Here is a 23,564-nt window from a genome sequence, read left to right as displayed (position 1 = left end):
TCCCTCCAGGACTGGTGCTTCCTGCAGCTCCCAGGATAGATGACACTCCACTGCAGAGCAGTGAGCCAGTATTTCATGTCACTCTTATTGGGAGGATGTGGCTTTAATGCGTGCTTTCCTCAAAGTAGCAAAAAAACCCCATCTTGGAGATGCCATTTATTTCCAGACTGGCTCTTTTGCTTCTTTATTATACTAACTAGGCACCTAATTTGCAGTCATTAATTTACTTTCATAGCCTTTGAAGAGTGAAGACAAAATAATATCAATGTTAAAGGCAAAGGAAAGAAGTGCAGATCCATTAACAGGGAAGAAGAGCAAGTAATATAAAGGGAATATAAAAGCATTCAAAATCCTTTTTTGCTTCATTTTTCTCAGAGACATTTCATTACAATCAGATATTTAGCAGTTTATTTCAAGACCTTAATAAGAGCACAAGGCACAAAAAAGAGAGAGAGCTAAAAATGGGTATATCACCATGAGTAAGAAACAAATCATTAGAAACAAAAGTTGCCTTCAAAAATGAACCCAGAACTTCTGACATCAAAAGGGCAAAAACAGAGGCAAAAACTCGGTGCTTAACAAGAAGAAGTGGAAAAAAAAGGATGGTTTGAGATGCTACAAACCAGCCAGACTGCCTTCCATGCAGGTTCCTAATGATTTGCAGCTTGCAGAGTTATTAGGAAAAATTAAGAATGGAATTTGTTACTGAGCATAGTGCTCACACAAAACACAGAAACTCATTAGACCTGTGCACATGGATTTGAGAGGCCACAGCTGGACCACTGTGACTAATTTTGATCATCCTGCTGAAATAAAGCTGGACAAATTAGAGGCAGTTCAGAAAGCGAGCTGCAATGCTAACAAGGGACCTGGAAATGTGACCTGAAAGGAAAGTGAAAAGGAAATAGGCTTACCTTGGAGAAGGGAGCACTGGAAGGGGCTGTGCTCAGTCTCTTTCCCTGTGGAGTAGAGGCAGCAGTTGGTAATTCCTCACAGCCAAGGATGGTGGAGAAAAGGAGACCAGCCTGACCAGTGCTGGAACAGGGGTAGCCAAGATTTAAGCGGTGAGACACCTTGTCTGGGAGATCATCCTTCACAAACTAGAAGGGGGACAGGCAAACTTAAGCTGTGCCAAGGGAAATACAGGTTGGATATTAGGAAGAAGTTTTTCATGGAAAGAGTGATTGAATACTGGAATGGTCTGCCCGGGGAGGTGGTGGAGTCACCATCCCTGGATGTGTTTAAAAAGAGACTGGATGTGGCACTTGGTCCCATGATCTAGTTGAGGTGTTGGGGCTGGGTTGGACTCGATGATCTTGAAGGTCTCTTCCAACCTACACATTCTGTGATTCTGTGAAACCCCACAGGTGCCTGGCTTAGCAACCCAAAATCCTCCCTCAGAAAGCAGGGAAGTAAGGACAAAGCTGGTGTGGATTAGTAAGAGCCAATTGCACCCTGTGAGCCAATTCTCTTTCCTTACAGCATTTCTGGTCTAATGAGGAAAGTGTGAGGTGTGGGGTATCCTGCCTTCACCAACATCCCCAGGAGAACAAGTTAATTGTTGCAGGGGCAGAGAAATGGGGCTGAGTGGGTCCCATCTGCTGAGGTGTCTGATCCCTGACCCCAGAGCTGCCCAAAGCAGAGTCAGCCACAGAGCTGCTCTTCCCTTTCATGAAAAGCACAGAGATTTTTTTCACTCTTTCACACCGAAATGAAACAAATTCTTTTGAACTGGTTAGTAAAAGCACATAGAAAGAGAAGGAAAGGGAGAAAGATCCTCTTCTCCTCCCCTTTCCCCACATCCACAACCTTCTAATAGCCATGGCCCAGGAGATAGTGACATTAATTCGGGAAGTTTTGCTCAGAAAGACCCACAGCAGAGCCCAAGCCCCTCATTTTGTGGTTTCTCATGTGCTTTGATTATGCCAAAGTGCAGAGCTTCCTCCCTTTTCTCTTCTCCCTTTTTCCCCTCCAGCAATTCTGTACTAAAAATCACACAACAAGGACTTCAATGGAGAAACACACTCTGTGAAAATCTCAGCTGTGGCGAGTCAACATTTTCCAGCAGACAAAAAATAAAAAAAAATAATAAAAAAAAAAGCTTTTCTTCAGAAAGCTCACAGCCAGCTCCCAGCATCAAGATTTCGGAGGCAGCTGAGCTTTAAGTGCCTCATATTTCTGCATATCAGGGTCGTCAGTCAGGCACCCAGAGCACAGGGAGCACAGGAGTGATGATCACCCCTGACACGGCTGGAGTGACTTATCCAGCACGACACGGGCCCCCGTGGCAGCCCTATCCATCACCTCCTCGGGCCAGCATTCCTGCAGTCGTTTTTTTTCCCCTCCGAAACATCAATACCAGCTAACATTTTTTAAACACTGTCATCCATTCCAGTCCATCTCGCTCTTTATAATTTTGGTTTCTTTTCTGTGGGGAAATTGGAGTGTATTTCACAGTGTGAAGTGTCAGGAGAACAACTGTGCCAAGGAACAACTTCCTTTCCCTTGCCACTTATATTTGTTTGCTCGAGCAAAATGTACACAATCACCCCAGCAAGAGATTAACTGTTCTGCTGCAGCACCAGAGCCTGAGCATCTCTTAGATGTACTAAAAACCTCAACATTCAAAACCTCTGCATGAGCAGAAAGCAGATTTTTAGCTAGTTGGATCTTGCTACCCAGCCTTCTGCTGCTTTTTTCTTCCTTCATAACATTGGATCATTTAGATAAAAATCTAAATGGTGAAGCTTGGCTGGGCTCTCCATGCCGTTGCCTGAGCCTATTTACATGCAATAATCTCCCCAAGAGTTTATGCTTTTCACTTTTATCAGCCAAAAAGTATACGGCAATTAACGTATAGTATCTCACTCTATTTAGTTGCAACTGAATCCAAATACTCAGGGGCGAGTTTTTAACAGGGAGGGAGTAAAACCTACACAGAAAATCCATGCCAAGCCCTAAAAGTACGAGGGTGTGAACAAGCCCCCCTCGTTGTTGAGCAACAGGGGACTGCTTGGAGTCCTCTCCTCAGAGGGACCTGAAGATATTCCCCCAGGGCAGCACTGGAGGGGCTGAAAAAATGAATTTACAACGAATGTGTTTTAGGGAATTTCTGGGAGTTGCTCAGAGAGATAAGTCGTGCCCAAGACAATGCTCCCTGCTAAGAGCACATACCCAGCAATTTAGCATCCCTAAAGCTCACAGAGTTTATTCCGTGTGTGACAAATGGGACTGTGCAATCCCTGGGCTGTATTGTTGGGTTAAATGACCTTCCCCAGTCATTTCTTGCCCTGTTTGCTTTGACCTTCCACTGCAGTGCCCAAGAGTCCCGTGGTTCCTTGCTCCAGGCTTGGCTTGGACCTCGGGACAGCAGGGACAGGCAGTGTGTCCCCAAAGCATCCCTCTCTTTCTCCTTCTAGCAAGATTTTCCCTTTTAGACAGAGATTTTCCCCCCCCTTTAGTGTTAGAGGTGCTAACTCAGCTGTAGTGTTAATTCTGCTTGGGCCAGAAGAAGTGATTAATTGGTCTGTTCATTCTTTTGAATCTTGACACTGTTAACAAGTCCAACTTTTGCTTCATCTGGCAGGAAAAAAACATCAACTCTTATTTTAGTTATTATAAATACATAATAACTATATAATATAGTTGTTATACACCTGTCTTTTAAAAAGGGTGAAAAGCAATCTCTGCTGCATATTTCATGTGCACACACACGATCACATGTCAGTTCTTTACATCCCCCTCCCAGGGGAAAGGAGATTGAGCTTAATGACTATTTGCAGAGGCTTTTGCAAAGAGCTGGACTGTCATTTCCCATGTAATCACAGCCAAAATAACCTGCTGTTGTAAGAAAGGACTTTGGTGATGAGAAAATACTGCAAATCATTATTGCCAATAAGAATTAATCTGTATAAAAATATCTGTCGTTCTTGGCATATACCCACAAAGTCTATCTCCTAAGAAAAGGTTTGCCTTGAAAGAGAAAAGGTAATTTTTCCTACCTTAGAAGAGGATTTTGAATGATGGGACACATTCCAAGAATAGGTCTGAGAAGACACTATGGAGACTGCAATCCTATGATCAGAGTGATAATGTTTTTGGTCCCTGATTAAAGGGAAAAATTCCACTTTGATGTGCTCTCTGCAGTCAGGAGTCATAATGAATGAGCAACAAATACCAAAAAATGAGCTTGAGAGAAACACAGAAATTAACTGGTTCTGGTGGAGTCAGACCTGCCCTGCATCATCCATGTCAGTGACTCCAATGTCCATTTTCCATGTGCAGACCCCAAAGGCAGGTCAGAATGGTTGGCAACATCAATGAATTTTTGTTGTGACCATGAAGAATTGCAACTCAAAAGGTCCAGAACTGCAGTGAGGGCAGCTGTCTCTCAGGATGGATGAAGACTGTCCTGCTGTTGAAGAAATATGTAAAAATCCTGCAGGACTGTCTAGGGGAGGTATTAGTTTTGGTGCTTGATCACTGCTGTATAGGAGATCAATTAGAATTAGACATCCTTCCTTGAGGTGATTTGCATTTTGGACCTGGCTGTCCCACAGTCAGAATTACAAACAAAAAAACCCCAACCAACCAAAAAAAAAAACCCCACAAAAAACAAACAAACAAACAAAAACCAAAAAAACCCCACCACACACACACAAAAAAACCCCCAAAAAACCAAACCAAAACAACAACAACAACAAAACCAAAGAAATGAAGCAATAAAACCCCAAAAAACAAAGACCAAAACCAAAAACAAATGAAAAAAAAAAAGGCAAAAAAAGCAAACTGCACCTCATTCCACAAAGCAGTTCATGTGAATGAAGAAAAAGGAGAGAAGGAAAACAAAACCACAGGGATAATGCTCCTTGGAGCAAACCCAATGCTGTGAGTGCCCTTGGGAGAGTATTATGGGTTAAGAGGGGGTTAAAATGGCATCAGTGACACTTTTCCCCATGTCAGCAAGATCTATCATAATTTCATTTTCAATCTGACAAGGTATTTAGCCTAGAGAAAAAGAGCCATATTTTTCTGAAAGTTTAATTTTTTTCCCTTTCAATGTCTTTGCAAACGAAATGCCTCAATGCCTCCTGCTTCCAAGATGTTTAATTTTATGTTGAAGAGGAATTTAGCTTGAATTTCAATATTATCCATCATTCTTTGTGATTTTAAAAGATTTTATTTCTCTGGGAAAATGGAAAGATTTTACTTTAGATTGATAAAAGTGACTTTTCCCCAGCGGACCAGAGAATTGCAAATCATCTACACACTAAATCTTCTGTGTGCTGGTAACATCTGTTCAACAGTTGCCTTTTTTCAAAATTTACAGCAGCACACCATGATAGCCATGTCTTTCTGTCCCTCCTACATGCAATCTTTCACTTCTCTGCTTCGCTCTGGGTGCTGTCTGTACTTATATTATTGCAGCAGAAAAATGTAGAACATTAGCATCTGTTAATCCTTTTACACCTCAAGCCTTCACATGTTTGTCCAACTCTGCTTTTCATTGTGCCTTCATGTCCCTGGAATAGCCTCAAAATTCCAGATGCAGCAAAATAACCCCTGAGTGTATCGTGGCCCTGTGGTGCTGCTGCAAGGCTTTTATTTTAGAATTAAGATAACTCAGTGGTTTAAGTGGGTTTGCTGGATCCCTAGGAGCAAACTTTTACCCCACTTTGCAGGGATTTAGCCATTCAGACGTTATTAATATCAAGCCATGCTGCTGAATCTCCATGTTCTGTGAGGGAATAACCTAGATTTGAGTGCCTTGCTTTGCACCAGACATTTATTTCCGCAAGTAATGGAAAGGATGAAATGGAACTTGACTTCAGCCCACAGTGTTACTGTGGCATGACAGAGGAGGAATGAGAGGCAAAGGAATATCTAGCAAAGATCTTCACAGTAAATTTGAACCCTGGATATTCTTCCATAACACATTTTAAAGCCTTTGTGGGTTAAAAATAGAATCCTAGAGTAGCCTGAATTGGAAGGGACAAGGATCATTGAGGGAGAGCTGCACTTCATGGCAAAAGGGTAAGAAGCTTGTTTAAGTAATATGGGTGAGAATGAGAGTCCAGCAAGGAGGCAGCAGAACATTTTGGTATTAGACTTGTAGCTTTTCTTCAAGAAATGTATTTTATCAACAGAATAGAGTATGCCCCAGTGCAAAGGAAAATTCAAATAAGGGAAAGAGCACTGGAAGTTGGCAAAATTAATGTGTTCTTATTTATAGTGGATAGTTAACAAAATTATAGAAAATAGAATGATTTCAGTGGAAGGGGATCTGCCATGAAACAGCCAAATGCTCAGGCTATTGCCCCAGCACATGGCAGGCATGGTTTGCAGGAGAAAATCAGCCACCTCCAAACCTGCCCATGAGGCTCAAACCCAGCAGAAAATATCCCCAAGTCACCCTGCTCCTATCATCTGGTTTCTTTTCTTGCCTTCTGCTGGGCCTGTTCTGCAGCCTGTGCTCCAAACACACCCAGTGCCTCTCGGAGCATTTCTGCTGCTTGCCAGCAACATTTATACAGCTCAGTTCATCATCAGGGCTGATGGGGTTAATGGGGTCCTCATTTCTGAATGCAAAAGAGGAGCATTGAGGGGGATACTAAAAGAGAAGGGGATTTTACTCCCAGGCTGTCATCTGACCCCTCTGCCCATGACTGCAAAATTAATTAAACACGCCTCTCTCCACGCATGTTCACCCAACAGACTGGCTATTCCAGCACTAGTCAGTGCACAGTTCCCATCAATATGAGCAGGAAATCTCTGAATAGAGGGCATGAAAAATCTGCACTCTGCCTGCTGCCCAAATCAGCTCACTGTACATCCTCCCCATGTCCTGCATGTGTAGCCTCTTGTCTCCTGCGTCCTTTGGACTTAATTTTGGTTTGCCCTCTACTTTCCCTTCCATGACTGTGTTGTACATGGGCAGTTGGCTGTGTGACATAATCACTTTGGTCTGATTCATCCTCCTGCTCACCTGTGGATGAATGTGAGAAGTGTCAGGGCTGCTCAGCACCACGGGCACCACCACTGCTCAGTCTGCCACAGGCAAACCCCTCTTTGGTCAGGGGTTGACAGGTGAATTATCCGAACCCCGGGAAAACTCCACCCTCACATTTCTGTGCTGCTCCACCCACACTGAGGACACAGTGGGACAGGTAAGAGTCCCTCCTGCACATGGAGCCACAGCTGGCTCCTGCACCATCTGCAGCTCTAGGTCTACTCTGTGGCTTTAAAAGTGGCATTTGAAGTTTTAGGGGTCAACTAAACCTTCTCTGAACTGGATCAGCTGTAGAAAAGTACAAAAATGTTGTTTCCAGGACTTCCAGACTAAGATTTAGCTATGTGTGATTTTGCAGGATATCAGCAAATGCCAGACTGGTCTAATAAATACATACACCTAAATATACACAAACTCTCTGCTCTCCAACCAGCTCCTAGGATAGAATCACAGAATCACTGCGTCATTAAGGTTGGAAAAAACCTCCAAGATGATTAGGTGCAGCCTTTGGCCAAACACCACCTTTTCAACTAGACCAGAGCCCTGCGTGCCACATCCAGTCAATTCCTGAACACCTCCAGGGATGGTGACTCTACCACTTCCCTGGGAAGTCTAGTCCAATGCTTAACAACCTTTTTCAGTGAATAAATTTTTCTGATTTCCAACCTGAACCTCCCCTGGCACAGCTTGAGGTTACATCCTTTTGTCATTAAACAATTCATAAAACACAACACAGAAATGACCAAAGCCTGACACTTACCAGGTTTCGCATAATCAAATTTTACAGGTTTCAAAAGCAACTCAGCAATGACTGCAAATTGCTAAAGAACAAAGTAGCAAATGATAAATTGATTCCCTGCTGTTTCTTTGTGCATTAATTTGTGTTATGGCTTTCCAATCTGAAATTACTTGACTAGATTTTTGCCGATTGTTTTTTATTTTTAGCTCAAATTGCAAAAGAAGTGACTGTGGTAACCTGAATGCATCACATCTAATGAAGAATTGATCAACTGTCATATTGTAGGGGTTTTCTGAACACTGGCTTCTGGCTTATCTTCTCAGGATGAAAATCACAGTTATTAGCCAATTACCAACTAAGAGTGCAAAACTGAGTCTTGTTTTGATAACAGAAAGAAGGAAGAAAACCTGATGTACTGCATGTCATCACCTTGTTTAGCTAGGGATGGAGATGCACAGATAACATTTTCAGTTGAATTATTCCTAGCAAAAGAATTGAGATCTGGTTGCTTCCTCTTTCAGTTCAGTAATGCTATTTTTTAAACCATGTATTGCACTAAAAAGTCTAACTTTATTTTATAACCTAAAAGCATAGTCTGGCTGTTATCAGGCAAGAAGGAGGTGGAAGAGTAGAATGAAAAGCTCAGCATGGAAATGGCTCCATGGAAATCAAAAATTGCTAGGATTCATCTCCTCTGGTGAGAAAGAATCTGCACTGCATTGTCAGTGTCTGAGGAGGAGAGTGGTTCCCATTGAGAATGCTCCATCTGGGAGTCTGATTTTCTTTTCTTTCTAAAGAACAGAAAGTGCCAGTGCTATACCTCCTGTAAGAAACACCATGTCAACTGTGGTGGAAGAAATCCCCATCCTATTCCAACCCATCCCTGCATGGAAAACCCCCCCACAGCCTGATCACTGAGGGGCAGAGCTCATTTCTGTTCATTTCCTCTCTTCTGAGGACACAGACCTCCCCAGCACATTTTTTAAGACAGCAGAAGCTTTAGAACACACAAACCTAATCTGTGATCAAAGTCAATTCAGTGTAAATGAGAAGAAATCAGCAGGTTTGCCTTCTGCATGGCTGATCCTGATCAAAGCACAGCTGCCCATAATACGCACCATATGGGGCAACAATTGTCTCCTGTTTGTTCCTGTGCCTCCCTAATCTCCTGTGTCCCCTGTGAACGTGCAGATCTGTACCTGTAGCTCTGGCTGGACAGCCACAGAAAGGTGTTTGGCTTTACATACATGTAATTATGGAGATTTTTCTTCTTATTATGGTAATTACATCCTAAAAGGTTGCACAGGTAGCAGCTGTAAATGTGGTGAAGACTCGGCTGATACCAGCTGAGCTGCATTTTCTTTTACATCAAAAAGCAGCTTATAGCTGAAGGCCTTATAGATTCCTGAAACCTTCCTATTTTTATTGATGGTCCTACTATTCCTGGTAAATAAGCAGAGATCTGTGGAGCAACCAAAGCAGAGATGACCCTAAACAAAAAAGGAAAATCATTGCCTGTTAGAACTGGGAACTAAATTCAACTAAATAAAAATAGCAAGTGCTTTTTATCTGGAGGTTTTTGTATATAGGAACTGAAAGTTCATGGTGTGAATGGACATTACCAGACCTCTGTCAGGTGCCAGACACACAGCCAGGTGTGAGATTCCCTGGAATACCATCATGGCTCAAGGAGAGCACTTGCTGGAACTGATACAATCCTGTTTCTATGGCAGGAAGGCACGGATTTATTTGAGGTTTGAAGATACCATGACTATATGTACAGAATCTGTGTCTTCTGAAAGCTGAAGAAACAAACAGTGAGGATTGCTGATAAATTTGGATTTTAGAAATCTATTAGGCTTAATGTCGCAATTCCACGGTTGGGAGTACACAGCTTTATCTTATCACAGTGGCCAGGCAGGCTGCTGGCTATTTCTAGCTGATGACCTTTTATTTCAATATTTTTTAAATCCATCCAGAGTGCTATAATGGATGAGAAGAACTTTTTGCATCCCCAGCAGGAGCTGCTCTGTGCTCGAGCCTGGTTCCTATCAACTCTCTCCAAGTTACACACAGCACACAGCCCACAAGCGGACAAAGGACAGGGGCAAAGAAAACCTAAATTTTGGTGGAATGATGGAGAGATCCTTCCAGGTTTGTGCGTTAGCTGGGAAGTGGAGCCAGTCTGTGTACATTATCGCAGCGCTGTAACAAATAAAGCCTTACTCCAAAGGCAAGAGGGAACCCGCCCATTCATCCTAAATGTCAGAGCCCTGACAGAAAAACCCATTATAAACAAGTGAAGAGCTGAAGCCACCGTTGTGCCAGTGAATGGGATGAATAACAGCCATGAATAATAGCAAAACAATAGCAGGAGAAATTGCCTAGTCACTCTGCATCCAAGAGGAGCTAAATCACACCCAGGACACGCGTGCCGACCTGGAATTTGGCAGCGCTGCGCTCGGAGTCCCCTTATCTGCTCAGCAGCCTCTGCTGCATCCTGCAAGCACTGGCAGCAGGGGAGTGGTGGCACTTCCACCAGCGTAATATCACCCACACACAGCAGTGCAGTGAGGAAGTGCAGGAAAATGTGGCCAAAATTCAGCATTATCCATGGGGGCGGTCTGGGAAAGTGTGCGGCTCACCGATGGTAATTAGCCAGTGTCACGGCTGAGGCACGGAAACAGCTCCAGCTCCCAAGGGGATAAACCAGGGAAACCAAATTTCCATCTGAATAGAGCCCAGTGGCTTCTAAAATCAAAACCCGTGAGTTTGTTTTGGCTGCTTCTATTTAGGAAAGCTACATTTGTGACTGTATGCTCAGCTGAGATTAGGAGGTAAGAAAGACCCTTTTCATTTGATTTCGCTTTTTCATTCTGAGGGATGAGAGCAAAATAGACCAATCAATAACAATAATTATAATTTTCTTTTTATTGATTGCTCAGAAGCCCTTAAAGGCATCATCATTAACTTAGAGATAACTTGAGGAAATTTATGAGGTTTTGAATTCTGTTGTGACACAGCAATAGTAAGTGGTTTCTATATTCAGATTCTCAGCCTTCCTGGCTCTAGGGCTGAGCCACAATGAGTGAGGAGGAGACTTGGTCAAATATAATAGAGCTATTGACACAATTTGGCTTTGCTGTTTTTTCGAACTGGCGCATTCAATAGATGAGGCTGCATTTTTCAAAGCAGGTGTTCTGACTTCACCTGGCCTGTACCTTCACCTGGCCCATTGCTATTCACCCATGTGATATTTCCTGTCCTTTTTGTGCCCACCACGTTATTCCACGGGCAATTTTCACACTGATGAGAGATGCCAGGCAGTGATTCTCGAAGACTGAAACATGTTAAAGGAAAACTCTTCTGCTGGACACTTCTTGGCTCATCTACTTCAGTTGGCCACACATGTATTTTATTTATTGAAAATATAAAGTTCCTTCATCTTCTCTATTTATGGACCACTGACAAAAGTGCTGTCCATCCCATCTGCTGTGACAGTTCTCCAAACTCCACTGTAACCTGCCAGGAAGTTCCTCAGATTTTGCTCACACTCTAAACAGGGACCCCTTGTTTTTACCTATTTGCTCAGCCCCTCTTGACACCTCTCCTGGCCCCACACAGAATTCTTCTCTGCCTGTCTCTACATCCTCCTGTGTGAGCTGTATGCAGCTCATTATTCTGTGAATTATTCAGAGGATACACAAGCTGGAAGAAAAGCCTCACATAATCAATTCCTCCTTTTTAAACCACGAGTTAAAAATAGAAATGCAAGGCAAGATAAGAGATATGAGCATGAATAAATAATTGTTTGCTCTGGAACTGAGCATTGGCCCTTGGTTTGTCAATAGTTCACTGCTTTACTCCATGGAAAACCAGGATGACAAGTGACCTTGATCCCAGACAAATGAAACTCAGATGCATTATAAAGCAACATCTTCAGCTTGTAGGAGGGTTTTTTCCTCAGATCTGCCTGTTATTCAGTACAAATAACATCTATTAAATGTCATATTCTTTTCAGCAGGTGCTCAGCCTCTTGCCTTTTCCTGGGTCAAAATTTCTATAATTACATTCATTTTGCACAATGGTTCATTTATCTCTATCAATTTTGCTTTATGAATGCTTGGTGACCTGTTCAAGACCTGACCATTATGAGTGTGTGGTGTTTGTACAATGGGTTTCCTTATCTTTTCAGTTCATTAGGAGGTTCTTCTGCTTCTGAAATCTCTGAAAATAGCTTTATTTATTAGCTATCAAGGTGTTTTTTTTTAATACAGTTATTATATTTTATGTACCAGAGGAGCACTCAAGGCTCAAGCATTTTAATGTAGTGATCACTGTCACATCCACAACAAATTTCTGCCTCTGAATGTCGTTAAGAATGAAAATTTTTGTCATCAACAGGCAGAATAATTGAAGCAAAATCTTTAATGTATTGGTGAAATAAGGCAGGAGTTTTTATCTTTAATAAACTGTCAAATGTTCCTTAGCCACAAATATCTTATCTATTAATAGATGTTTGTTCACCTGGAAGGTGCATCCATGAAAAGGAATTTCTGAATGTTGTCAGATTGGTTGGATTCTACTCTTGAACACATCCATGAAGAGCTTGGAAAGAATTTCCCTTTCTCAACGTTTGCCTTTTCTTCTCTACATAAATGTGTGGTAAATCATAATATGAGGAAATGATGGCACATGCTGAAAGCTTCAGAAACACTTACCTGAAATTTTCTACATCACTGCAGTCCAGCCCCTGAGCGTGGAAGTGGCTGGCAATTAAAAAGTTTCCATTTGTAAAACAGAAAGAGAAGAAAGGGAACACATCCTTTGTGTGCAGTTAATTTGGAGTTATGGCTTATTAGCCTCAGCATTTCAGACTGATTTTTCCAAATAAAAATGTTTCATAATGTTCCGGTGAAGAGAAAGTCAAACATGCTGAGAAAGGTTCTGTTCCACTGTGGATTGCAAGAAACAAAAAGCAGAAATCTGAAAATCCACCAGAGAGGGAGGGATTTCAAAAATTTACTGTATGTCATACAAGTGTCAAAGATATGAGTACCTATACATCATTTGAATTTTTTTTTTCATATCTATATGAGCGTACATAGACCTCCATGTATTTTGGGAGGAAACTCCAGATTGTGCTCCCACAATATGGGAGATGATGACAAGAGGGAAATTTGCACACATCTTTCCTGGTCAAAGAGCAATCACAGCCCATCACCAAATGCTGCTGTTGGCTAGAATTTCCTGCATCAGCCACTGGCTTTTCATTCACCCTCCACACAAAAGTTATTTTACAATTTGCCGGCTATTTCCCAAGGCTTTAGAGTACCCTTTAGATATATTGTGTGGCTTTGCCCAAAGCAAACATGCACCTCAGGCTTGTGGACTATATTTCTTTCAGGGTTTCCTGGCTGCCATCACCTATTGATATTATTTGATTTGCAGCTTCTATTCAAAGCAAACAAACAAAATCTCACAACTTCTTAAACCTTCCTCCACATAAGCCACTGATATTTACTGGGAGCAAGAGGCACAGGTAAAGCTCTATTACACTTGTACTCACCTGTCTTTAGAAGTGAAAGCAAAGGTTTAGCAAGTTATTTTCTTATGATTTTTCAGCCTGGCACTCTTAAGTTTCCTGGCTTTATCTCTGATATGGCTGATGCCTCTTCCCATGGCCATGAGCACCAGCCAGGAGGGACAGACCCTCAGCCAATGCCTGGTGGTCCCACAGCAGCATTTTTTCCACCAGTGCCTCTGCCCAGGAAGTGTACAGGAGAATCATCTGTTTGCAGAGCACCCAGACACCAACTTACCTGAACCAAGCTGCAGCCAGTGGATGTTCCAGGTGTTGAGTGTGTGTGGGGAGGGGGAAGTATCCCAAAGGGGGAAGTATCCCAAAGTGATTCCCTAAAAACACCTCTCCAGATCCTTGTTTGGCTGACCTCTGGTACAGCCCTGGGGACCCTCACTGCCACCTGTACAATGTTGGCCAGCACAGAATGGCTTTCCAGGCTGTCCCCAGGACCTGCTGACACAATTTATCTTCCTCCAGCTGTGGTCACATCGATGTTTCCTTTAGCTGAGAGCCAAACTCCCTGTGCACAGCCGCATATTCAGTTCAGATATCCACCTCCTGCTCGTTTTCCATGGGATGTTTCAGGATGTTTCTGCCTTCTGCAGGAGGCTGTCCTCTCCCCAGGCAGCCACAGGCTGCCCCTCCTTTCCCACACATTAACAAGTGGCTCTCCACATCCAGGCATTAACAGCAGCATTCCTCATGGCTTCGATGGAGACAGGCTTTTCCCCCAGGAACCTGCGCCAGAGTTGCTCAAATGTCATTTTCACTTAGCAGGTAGAGCAGGCATTACTATTTGTTTGCTTTCAGTGTCAAAAAGGAGCTACTCAGTGTCTCTTTGCTGCAACTTTCTGACAAAAATTTGTTACATTTAAAAAAAAGAAAAGCTTTTCAGTTTAGTAAAGCAAACAAATCCTTACGTCTTGGCAACAGCTCCTTGCCTGTATTGAGGTTGTGGTAGCTCATGAAGCAGCTCTTTGCATTATACTGAAGCACCAGATACATCCAGCATTTAATTCCAACGACTCTGGATGGAGAGAGACAAAATCTCGCTGCAATGTTTAATTTCTTCCTGAAGGAAAGCAGAATGGTCATAATGACCAGTTCCCTAAAAAACAGGTTTTTTAAAAAAATTATTTTTTATAGACCCCTTAAATACCATAGGAGGAATAAAGCTGGGTTAAATTCAACATGTTAACTTAATAAAATAAATATTTCCTTTTGAAGACAACATAATCAGCATATCCGAGAGCAGCAGTTGTTCCATACTAGGCATGGAACAACTGTGAATTGGAACATACTAGGCATGGAACAACAACATGAATGTGGACATGAAGGGGGACAACTGGGATGTTGAGCACTTCATGATTGTCCATAAACTTGACACCTGCATCTGAATCAAAAAATGAACAGGAAGGTTTTGTCTATTTGAATGTACCTGCAGCCACCATAAGGTACCAGTGGGCACCTCTCAGATGATGAACCAACAGGGCTCAGCTGTGCCTTCTTGTTGTTTTCTTTTAAATAACATTTTTTATAACAAAGCCTGATTACAGTGATGCCTTTATTCATTTATTTCTGTGGGAAAGCCAGTGGTAATTAACTTGCACCACAGCCTGCAATTTGCATGTTAAAGTTTACAATCATCCTGTCACGGGGCCATAATAAGCACCATTTTACAAGGGGAACTCACTAATTGAGGGTTTGTTTTGCTCGTGGCTCGCTGCAAAACCTGGGTGAGGCTTTTTGTGCCCCCAGCTCTGCACAGCTCGGTGTGATCTGCGTCAGGCAGGGAACAGAATCCGTCAGGTTGGCTCCAGGGGGCTGGCAGCAGAGCAGTTTGCCACCCTGCCTCCTCAGTGACAGCCTGCCAGCACAGCTAAACCCAGGCACAGGTACATCAATAAACTCTGGCAGGGAATTCAGGGTAAAATACACCTTCAGAGGTGGCTGTTTGAGCCAGGGCTCCTTTGGGACCAAACACGTGGCTTTTGTCCCAATTCCCATTAAATGTGCTGGGTGAACACCTCTCCTCAGGGTCCTGGGATGTCTCCCCCATGTGCTCCTCCCTGGCCCATCTGCAGCCTCTGGTGTTCATGTGAGAAAGCCTTTTCTAAACTAATGCAAACAAAACCGTGCAAGGGATAAAAAATAATTAGCCACGTGTCAGTGTCTGATGTATTTGCATTGTTTAGACAGAGTAGTTAATCACAGGTAAGACCACAACATGCGGTGTGAATTTGGATTGTAACTAATACACATCGAGCAGAAGGCTATTAGTTACATCTAAAGGCACTGTTTGATATAGTTATTATTGAGAAAGTGAATGCAATTAATTATATTACAATGTCCTTGCAAGATTCCTGTGGCAATAGCCTCCAAAGAGGTGTTTGTTTTCAGATTCTTTTTCCTTTTATTCAGACAGGAACTAACTCAGGCAAGCAAAAGGCATCAGGAGCCAAGATTCTGTTCCCATTAATGCTCCTGAAGCCCTGAGTGGTACTGGAGGGGTCAGCAAGGCTCTGCATTTTTTAAGGGGTTTTAAGTATAGGGTAAACTTTTCATTTTTGTAAAATAGTTGGTGTGCTGAAATGTCACCTCTTCCCTTGGGCTTGGAATTAGCAAAGGACAGTCTCTGTGTGGTCTTCACAAAGGACTTCTGAGGGAAGGAAATGGATACCAGATTTAATTAGAGGTGCAATATTTCCAAGTGTTCCCTCTCTGAAATGTCTCTTACCTACAGGAAAGAAAAGCTTAAGGCACTTCTTTTTCTATTTAAAAAGGCAATTGTATTAATTCAGCTGAATTTTGCATTGGAATTGGAATGGCTTTGACAATTTAGTTCCTTGAAACTTGCAATAAAGCCTTTGTTATGCTACATTTTGTCCCCATTTGTCTTGTATACCATTGCCTTGCCTTTGGCACAATCAAAATAATCTTTAAAAATACTGCCATAAATGGATTGACTTTGACCTTCTGAGTATCTTGTCAATAAAATAAAAATGATAAATGTGTTTCAGAGTGCCACCGGCGTAATATTAAAGCAGAGTTACAATCTGAAAAGTGACATTTGAAAAATTAAGGTTAAGGGGCGGGGTCTTATTCTCTGTCAAAGGTGCCGCATAAATAAGCTCCATTTACAAAGAAAAGAGGTGAATTTGCTAACTGCCAGGTTGTGCAACTCCTGTGATGTGGCCTCTGCCTCTTACATCATCATTAGCAATTAAAGATTACTGCAGCAAGAAATTAGCTGAGCCTTCTGTTGCTGAGGGCCAGAGCAGAGCAGCTCCACCTCGTCCCCTCCCGTGACCACTCTGCAGTGCTGATGTGGTGGAAAGGGACCTGGCCTCATCAAGGAATGGCTCAGATAACCAGAAAAAGGCTGGTTTTGCTACATGATCAGCCCTTTGGAGATAAGCAACTTCTAAGAGAATCACCACAAAGCTTCTTTTTATTGGGGGAGAAGAAAAGAACTGAATATTCTGTAAAAAAAGTCAAGAGATGTATGAAAATAAGCAGGGCAGGCGAGTAAACAAACACATGTCAAGGGGCAGCAGGTTTGATTCAGACTTTGAGATGCACACACACGAGCCCTGATGTGTTTGGCTTTATGCCTCAAGTGAGTCTGACCTGTGGCTTCAATATTTGCAAGCCTAACTGGATCTGATTTCTCAAATCCCTTTACTGTTGTTTTTATACCATTTCTTCTTTTTTTTTGTCTTTGTAGCAGTTCTTGTTCTGAATCTTCTCAGCACCTATTTAAAAGCATGTGAAGTGCACTTTACACTTGAGCATCAATTTATATTATGATTAAATCGCTCATGCATGTAATAAATTAAATTAAAACCCCACGTACTTTCAAAGGTCACAAAGCTTTGGAACCTCAAAACACTACTTGATTTCTGAGGAGGAGTGACTCAGATGTTGATCCCTAAAATTAGGCTAAAATCACGTTAAAAGGTGAAGGGGGTTGGTCCTGATTCAGACGTGGTGAAAATCTACATAACTGAAATCATTATGCTATTAAAATTGCATTTTATATATTTAAATCTGGATTCGTCTGCCTCGAAAACGAACCCAATCCTAAAATGAATGGGATCATAGAAGGGTATAGGATTTACGCAGTTATTAGCAGCACCCAGTGAGATTAAACTGATTAACTCGTTACTGACTGCCCTTCTCCATCCTCCCCAGCTCCGGAGTGCTGGCCGGGGGGACACCGCGTCCTCCGCGATCCCCGCAGGAGCACCAGCTTCGACTCCCTGCAGCTACAGAGAGTGGCCAGCCAGGACCTGGTGTGTGACCACTCCCTGCCACCAGCATGGTACCGCCTCATGCTCGGCCACCGGCCCGGGGAAATGCCCACCAGATGTGTCGAGGTCAGCAGAACCTGAGCGCTGCCCCCGGGCAGCTGGAATAAACCCTCTCGGGGGGGTTTCCTCCCCAACAACCCTCTCTGTACTCTCCTAGACTGTGTAACGAGGGGGGATAGGTGGGTGGTAATGGGAAAACCACTTTAATAACAACAAAAATAATAATAATAATACATTGTATTAATAAATTAATATATATTAATACAATTAATATAATGAATATGTTAATATAATCAATATGTTAATATATCAATATATCAATATATTAATATATTATTATTATCATTATCATTATCATTATCATTATTTCAAGAATAACGGCAACAACAACAAAGCCGACAGCGACAAAACCACCATCAAAACCAACAATGCCACTGTCATATGCGAGGGCATTAGTCAGACACCAAGATCCCAATGGAACAGTCAATATTCAACCAGGTTAGGAAATATTCCAACATGAAACGAGGTGTTTTCCAGTTTTATGGAGAGATTTTTTAGTAAACAGGGTATGTCACCTCAAGCTGTGTTTTTTGCCAAGCAAAAGTATGGCTTCAAGAATGGATTCTGCAACCTCACTCTCTTCCCATACGAATTATTATGAGTTAGGGATTTCTTCTGCTGATGAAATCAGTAGGGAAGAATGAGAAAAAATAATATTTAAAACATCTTTTGGAGAAACTGAAGGAAAAGCTAAAGCTGAATCTTTTTCTGCATTGAATTGTTTCTTGAATTCTTTACTTACATAAGTATGCTAATGGTTTTGTGGAGCAAAAAAACCTTCCACCACGTAAGACTTCTCTATAAAAGAGACAAAACAATAATTATCTGGTTTTATGGGTGTTTAATATGTATGACAATAATGTTTAACTTGCAATCATTGTTGCCAGAGCAACTTGAGCCCCTCACTAGAGTCATTGCCACCTCAAATATCCCAACTGCAGGAGGTTAGCATAATTTCAAGCATAAAGTTAAACAAAATTATTCAGAAAATAATAAACTAATTACCATAAATTACATAAAAGATGAAATGTTCAACCTAGAGTGCCAGGATGTTTGGTATTGGGTGATTCCACTCTAGCTGGAGAACCCTCTCAAAATTAGCAAAACGTTTTATATCCATTCAAACTGGACCTCTGCACTCATCACAGCTGAAGTTTATCTTAATAATTTAACATTTAATTAAATGTTAAGAGACAGTTTTTATTTCTGCAGAATTTCTAACACTTCTCATATATAAACTATAAATCTTATTAACATTAATAAATTGGCAGGATTGTTATGGAAAGTTTAATTTCATAGCACCCAAATATCCCAATGCACTATGAAGTTTTCAAGGTTGCTCTATAAGTGTACATACATATTCTATAATATTATTTAATTTCCCATTATATTTCAGCAATTTTGAGTGCATAGCAATGCTCAACTGTATGAGATTGCTTTCTAACAATGCATACTTTGTTTCTTTTAATCTCTTCTCGGGAGTTTTTCATTCAGGTTTGTGAAGGTATATTCATTAGTTTAGTTTCTTATCTTGTAACATAATTCTTGCCATTGGCTTCTTCATTATCCTCTGAATGACAATAAATCTCTGCTTCACCATGCTGATGAAGGATTACATCTGTTAGATGTCAAAACTGGAAGAATAAGCTTCTTTTAGATCTTCACCTCCTAAATCTCCTATACAGTCTATCTCTTCCACTTAATTAAATCATTGTTTGATTTGGTTTTCCATTTAATTTCAGCAAAACCTCTGGAACAAAATAATTTAAATTAATAACTGCGCAGCTTCTACTCCTTAATAAGCAGTTATTATTGGACATTCCAGTCTGGCTGGAGCGAGCTGATTTTAATTAGAAAAGTCAAAGACAAAACCCTGAACAGATAGAAGAGAAAAGAGACCCAATAAAGGCTGACAATACGGCTGCAGAATTAAAAAGTACATTACTCCAGCACCTTGTAAAATATATGCCTGGTGTTATCGTGTTGATACTGGCCAGATACAATTAGCTACTTATCGATGGATGAGATTAACTTCTTAATTCAGAGTGCTGGTGGGTTAGGATTCCTGTCACCCCATGAGCTCAGAAGGGATTTAAGCCATAATGGAGATTTGGAGGTCCTGCCCAGCGTGGAGGAGAAGTGTGGGAGGACAAATGGCACGTGCTGGGGGACATGAGGAGGGCAGCTCCCACAGCCTGTCTCCTCCAGACAGCCTCTCAAGGCCTGTGTTCTGAATCCTGCCACGAAATAAACCTTCACAATAAAAAATATCTCCCTGTCTGCATGTTGTTTCATAACCATAGGGAGGCTTCTGTTCGACAGGGAGGAGAAACAGGTCACACACTGGGGTTGTGAGAGCCCCAGAATGCAACCGAGCCACAGCTCAGGGGCACGGCAAACTCTGCAATAAAAAACGAGCAGCAGCTCTTCAGGAGCTGCTTCTCGTCCCCTCATTTAATAGAAAAAGGGGTGGGGGAGGGAAAGGAGAAAAGACTGAAGAAAACTTCACAAGATACAAAAGGGAAAAAATGACAGATGAAAAACCCAAAACCTTTTATGTCAGAGAAAGTGAAAATATTAATTGCATTCCTGAACTTGCCATCCCTCGAATCCAACTGCTGTCCATAACCTTATTCCTCCAGTGACAAAATGGTTTTGATTGAAAGAGCTTTCCAATTTAGGCTTTGCCTGCTGAATTTCTCAGGGCGGGTAACAAATGATCCTGACCTTCCTCCCTCTGTTTCTTCCCTGCTTTTCCCCCTGTGGTCCCGAAGGAAGCACAGCAATTACCAGATCCTGGACATGTACTCCTGGCCACAGCCACTTCCTCATCCAAAAATATATTGTAGTAGAAGTCCAATAAAAATTTGGATATTTTGGATCCTCAGGTATTGAGGCTTCTGCTACAGATCATGGTTTCTTCTTCAAGAACTGCCAAATTTTCTGTGAAAGGCGAAACCACTAAATGAATAAAAGTATAGTGAAGCTTTTACTAAGATTAAGGCAGTATATTAAGAAGCAAGAAACAATGTACAGACATGGCCAAACCATAGTAAAATGACCTTCAGAGGAAGAATAAAAGGTGGAAAAATTAAAGCTCAACAGAAAATCTATTACACATACAGAGAAGCACTTAACAGCCAATATGGGAAAACATACATCAATTACAGAAATTCCAGCTTCTGAATTAAAATAACACAGGGTATATGCATGCATCTGGATACATCTACATACGGGCAGGCCCCACGGGAGGCATAAACACTAAAAAGAAATGTGAGGGAACATCACACACTAATGTTATTGAAGATCTGCTCCACAGTCAGATAAAAGATCAATGTGTGGATTACAGCAGAGCAGTGCATGCTGCTGCCTGTAATGCAAATTTCAAATGCCACACCACGCTCACAGCAAAGCCAGAAATGGGCTGAACATTCTCTTCTTCCTGTGGAGAAGTTCCACTGGCCCCAGGTGCTTGTCCTCACCAGCAGCTGAATGACTTTTTCTGGAGGGAATGGCAGGAAAGGGAAATAATTTCATTTTTGCACATCAACAGCAACCCCTGGTTCAGAGACCTCCTGGCTCAGACATGGGTTGTTCAATTTTCTTGTGAGGGCAAGAGGAGGGGCAGACACTGATCTCTTCTTTGTGGTGACAGCTACAGGACCTGAGGGAATGGCCTGAAATTGTGTCAGGGGAGGTTTAGGTTGGATATTAGGAAAAGGTTCTTCCCTCAGAGCTGGTTGGGCACTGAACAGAAGTGAAAGTGCCAGGAAAGTGATCACAGCTCCAAGAACTCCAAGGAAGTGACCCACAGATCTTGACAGAGCTCAAGAAGTGTTTGAACAATGCTCTTGGGCACTTGGTGTGACTATTGGGGTTGTCATGTGCAGGGCTAGGATTTGGATTTGATGATCCATGTGGGTCCCTTCCAACTCCACAGATCTGTGAGTCTGTGATTTAAACAAATTTCTCTCTCATGAGCCAGCCCCAGAACTGCAATTTTTTGGCACACACAGTTCTGTAGCAAGCTTTTCTACAGGGTACTTATGGATATGAGATTCTGTTTGGGAAATGCCCAGTAATACCTGCCTGTGATGGGGTATCAGGATAACTTCCACTACCCTTCTTCAGAAATTTCATCCTCTAAATTAATAAAACCCTCTCCAAATCTGAGTGTGCTCTAAATTCTTGTACAACTGTAAATGTCCATGTGTAAATGAAGAATGTGTCATGCAGTAAGGGTTGGTATTTTATCAATGGTATTATTTTTAGCAATATAGGGTTATTTTTTGCATATATACTAAGATCAAACATAGGTTTAAATGTTAATCTTTGGTGTGTAAAACAAGGTCATGTTAAAGTGTGTCAAATCTAACCTGCTCACAAAGTTTAATATCAGTCCCTAGAGAAAAGGATTTATTTTTCCATACTTAGTTTCATTCCCTCCTCTTTAACCTCTTCTAGAACATTTTATACTCACAATCAGAGCACAGTACCTCAGCCGCATACGATTAATTTATTATTTTGTTTCAATTATTACTTTGCTCTGAATCCAGCCCCACTTTGATTTGCAATTGTTCTATGAATTTTAAAGCAAGTGACACTTTCAAGGTATTATTTCATCTCTAATTTTTTCTTGAACACATACGTGAATATTCCAAATCATAATGGTAGGTATGAAGAGCCTTTGTTTTTCTTGTTTGTTTTGCAGACATGCAAAAACCCTTCTGTAGAAATTACAATTACAGCCTTTATTGTTCAGAGGCATGTGCTTAAAAGAAAAACAAGACAGGCACCAGTTTAATTGCTGCTACAGATATTCCTGACGTAAACTGATTTCTGTGGAGTTTGGCCCCAGACTGAAATTAAAAAAAAAAAAAAAACAAAACAAAACAAAACTTATTTACTTTAACTGACTACAAAGAAATATATAAAAAAAAAGCTAAAGTAAAGTTTTGAGTGGATAACAGATGCAAAATCACAATGCTTTAACTGCCAAGCAGCAGCACACCAAAAAGCCTTCCATCTCCATCCAACTAAAACAATGCATTCCTCACATATGGTGCTACTTATTTTTAACAGCATAATTTCAGCTATACCCAAGTGACAAGAACAATTGAGCTTGATTTCTTTGTGCAGTTATGAAGAACCTCAGTGTTCAATCAATCAAACTGGTTGATACTCCAAACCCCGAGCAAATGGAAGCAGACATCATTGGATTAAACAATAATGGCTTGTTCCTTTCTTTAGGCAATTTTTTTTTTTATTGTTTAGGTTTTCTAAATTTCATTATTTAAATTATTATCTGGTGCCTAATATTAGGAATCAAAAATACTTAATGAATGCTTACCTGCCACATAGAGGTGTTGCAAAGATTTGTTGGGTAAGGTTTTATAAAATGCTTTGAAAATTATTAACACCACTTAATTACAATTGGATAAAGTATGGAAAGATACTAAAGAAGGGTGTGAACAGCCTGAAGTGTCCCTTTTGTGTTGGAAAAACTCTCCTTTGTGCAAAACGTGGACACTTGAACTTGTGGAGTTTGCTCTCCTATAGAGGCAGCTGTGTCATTCCTCCTTCCTTTTGGAGATGCTGCTGGGTGGGGCTGTGAGACTTTCATGTCTCTCCAACATCCTTAGAGCAGCAGAGACTGCAGGCATTGCAGGTAAATGCTCTGCCCTAAATGTCAGTTTTTTGCTGTCTCTCTAGTCAATTTTCTGGTTACTCTCCCAAATGACAGGTACAAAGTTCAATGCAAAGTATGCCACAGCGGGGACTTAAAAATTTTGGCTCTTTGACACCTCTTCTCCTAGATTGTTCTTCTAAGTTTCTTTGGTTTTATTTTTATTTTTATTT

The 23,564-nt window shown here is 41.5% G+C and overlaps 1 protein-coding gene across 1 annotated transcript in view; it reads left to right on the top strand.

Moving 5' to 3' along the window:
* Positions 1 to 23,564, top strand: part of LOC136363885 (von Willebrand factor D and EGF domain-containing protein-like) — a 165,470-nt gene that overhangs the window by 18,709 nt on the left and 123,197 nt on the right. Inside the window, exon 2 of the mRNA XM_066323353.1 lies at positions 17,527 to 17,711. Within this exon, the coding sequence (XP_066179450.1) occupies positions 17,527 to 17,711 (185 nt within the window). The remainder of the gene's footprint in view (positions 1 to 17,526; positions 17,712 to 23,564) is intronic.

This window comes from Sylvia atricapilla, chromosome 7 (genome assembly GCF_009819655.1).
Source record: "Sylvia atricapilla isolate bSylAtr1 chromosome 7, bSylAtr1.pri, whole genome shotgun sequence".
NCBI classification, from domain to species: domain Eukaryota; kingdom Metazoa; phylum Chordata; class Aves; order Passeriformes; family Sylviidae; genus Sylvia; species Sylvia atricapilla.
This window is presented reverse-complemented; position numbering and strand designations above follow the sequence as displayed.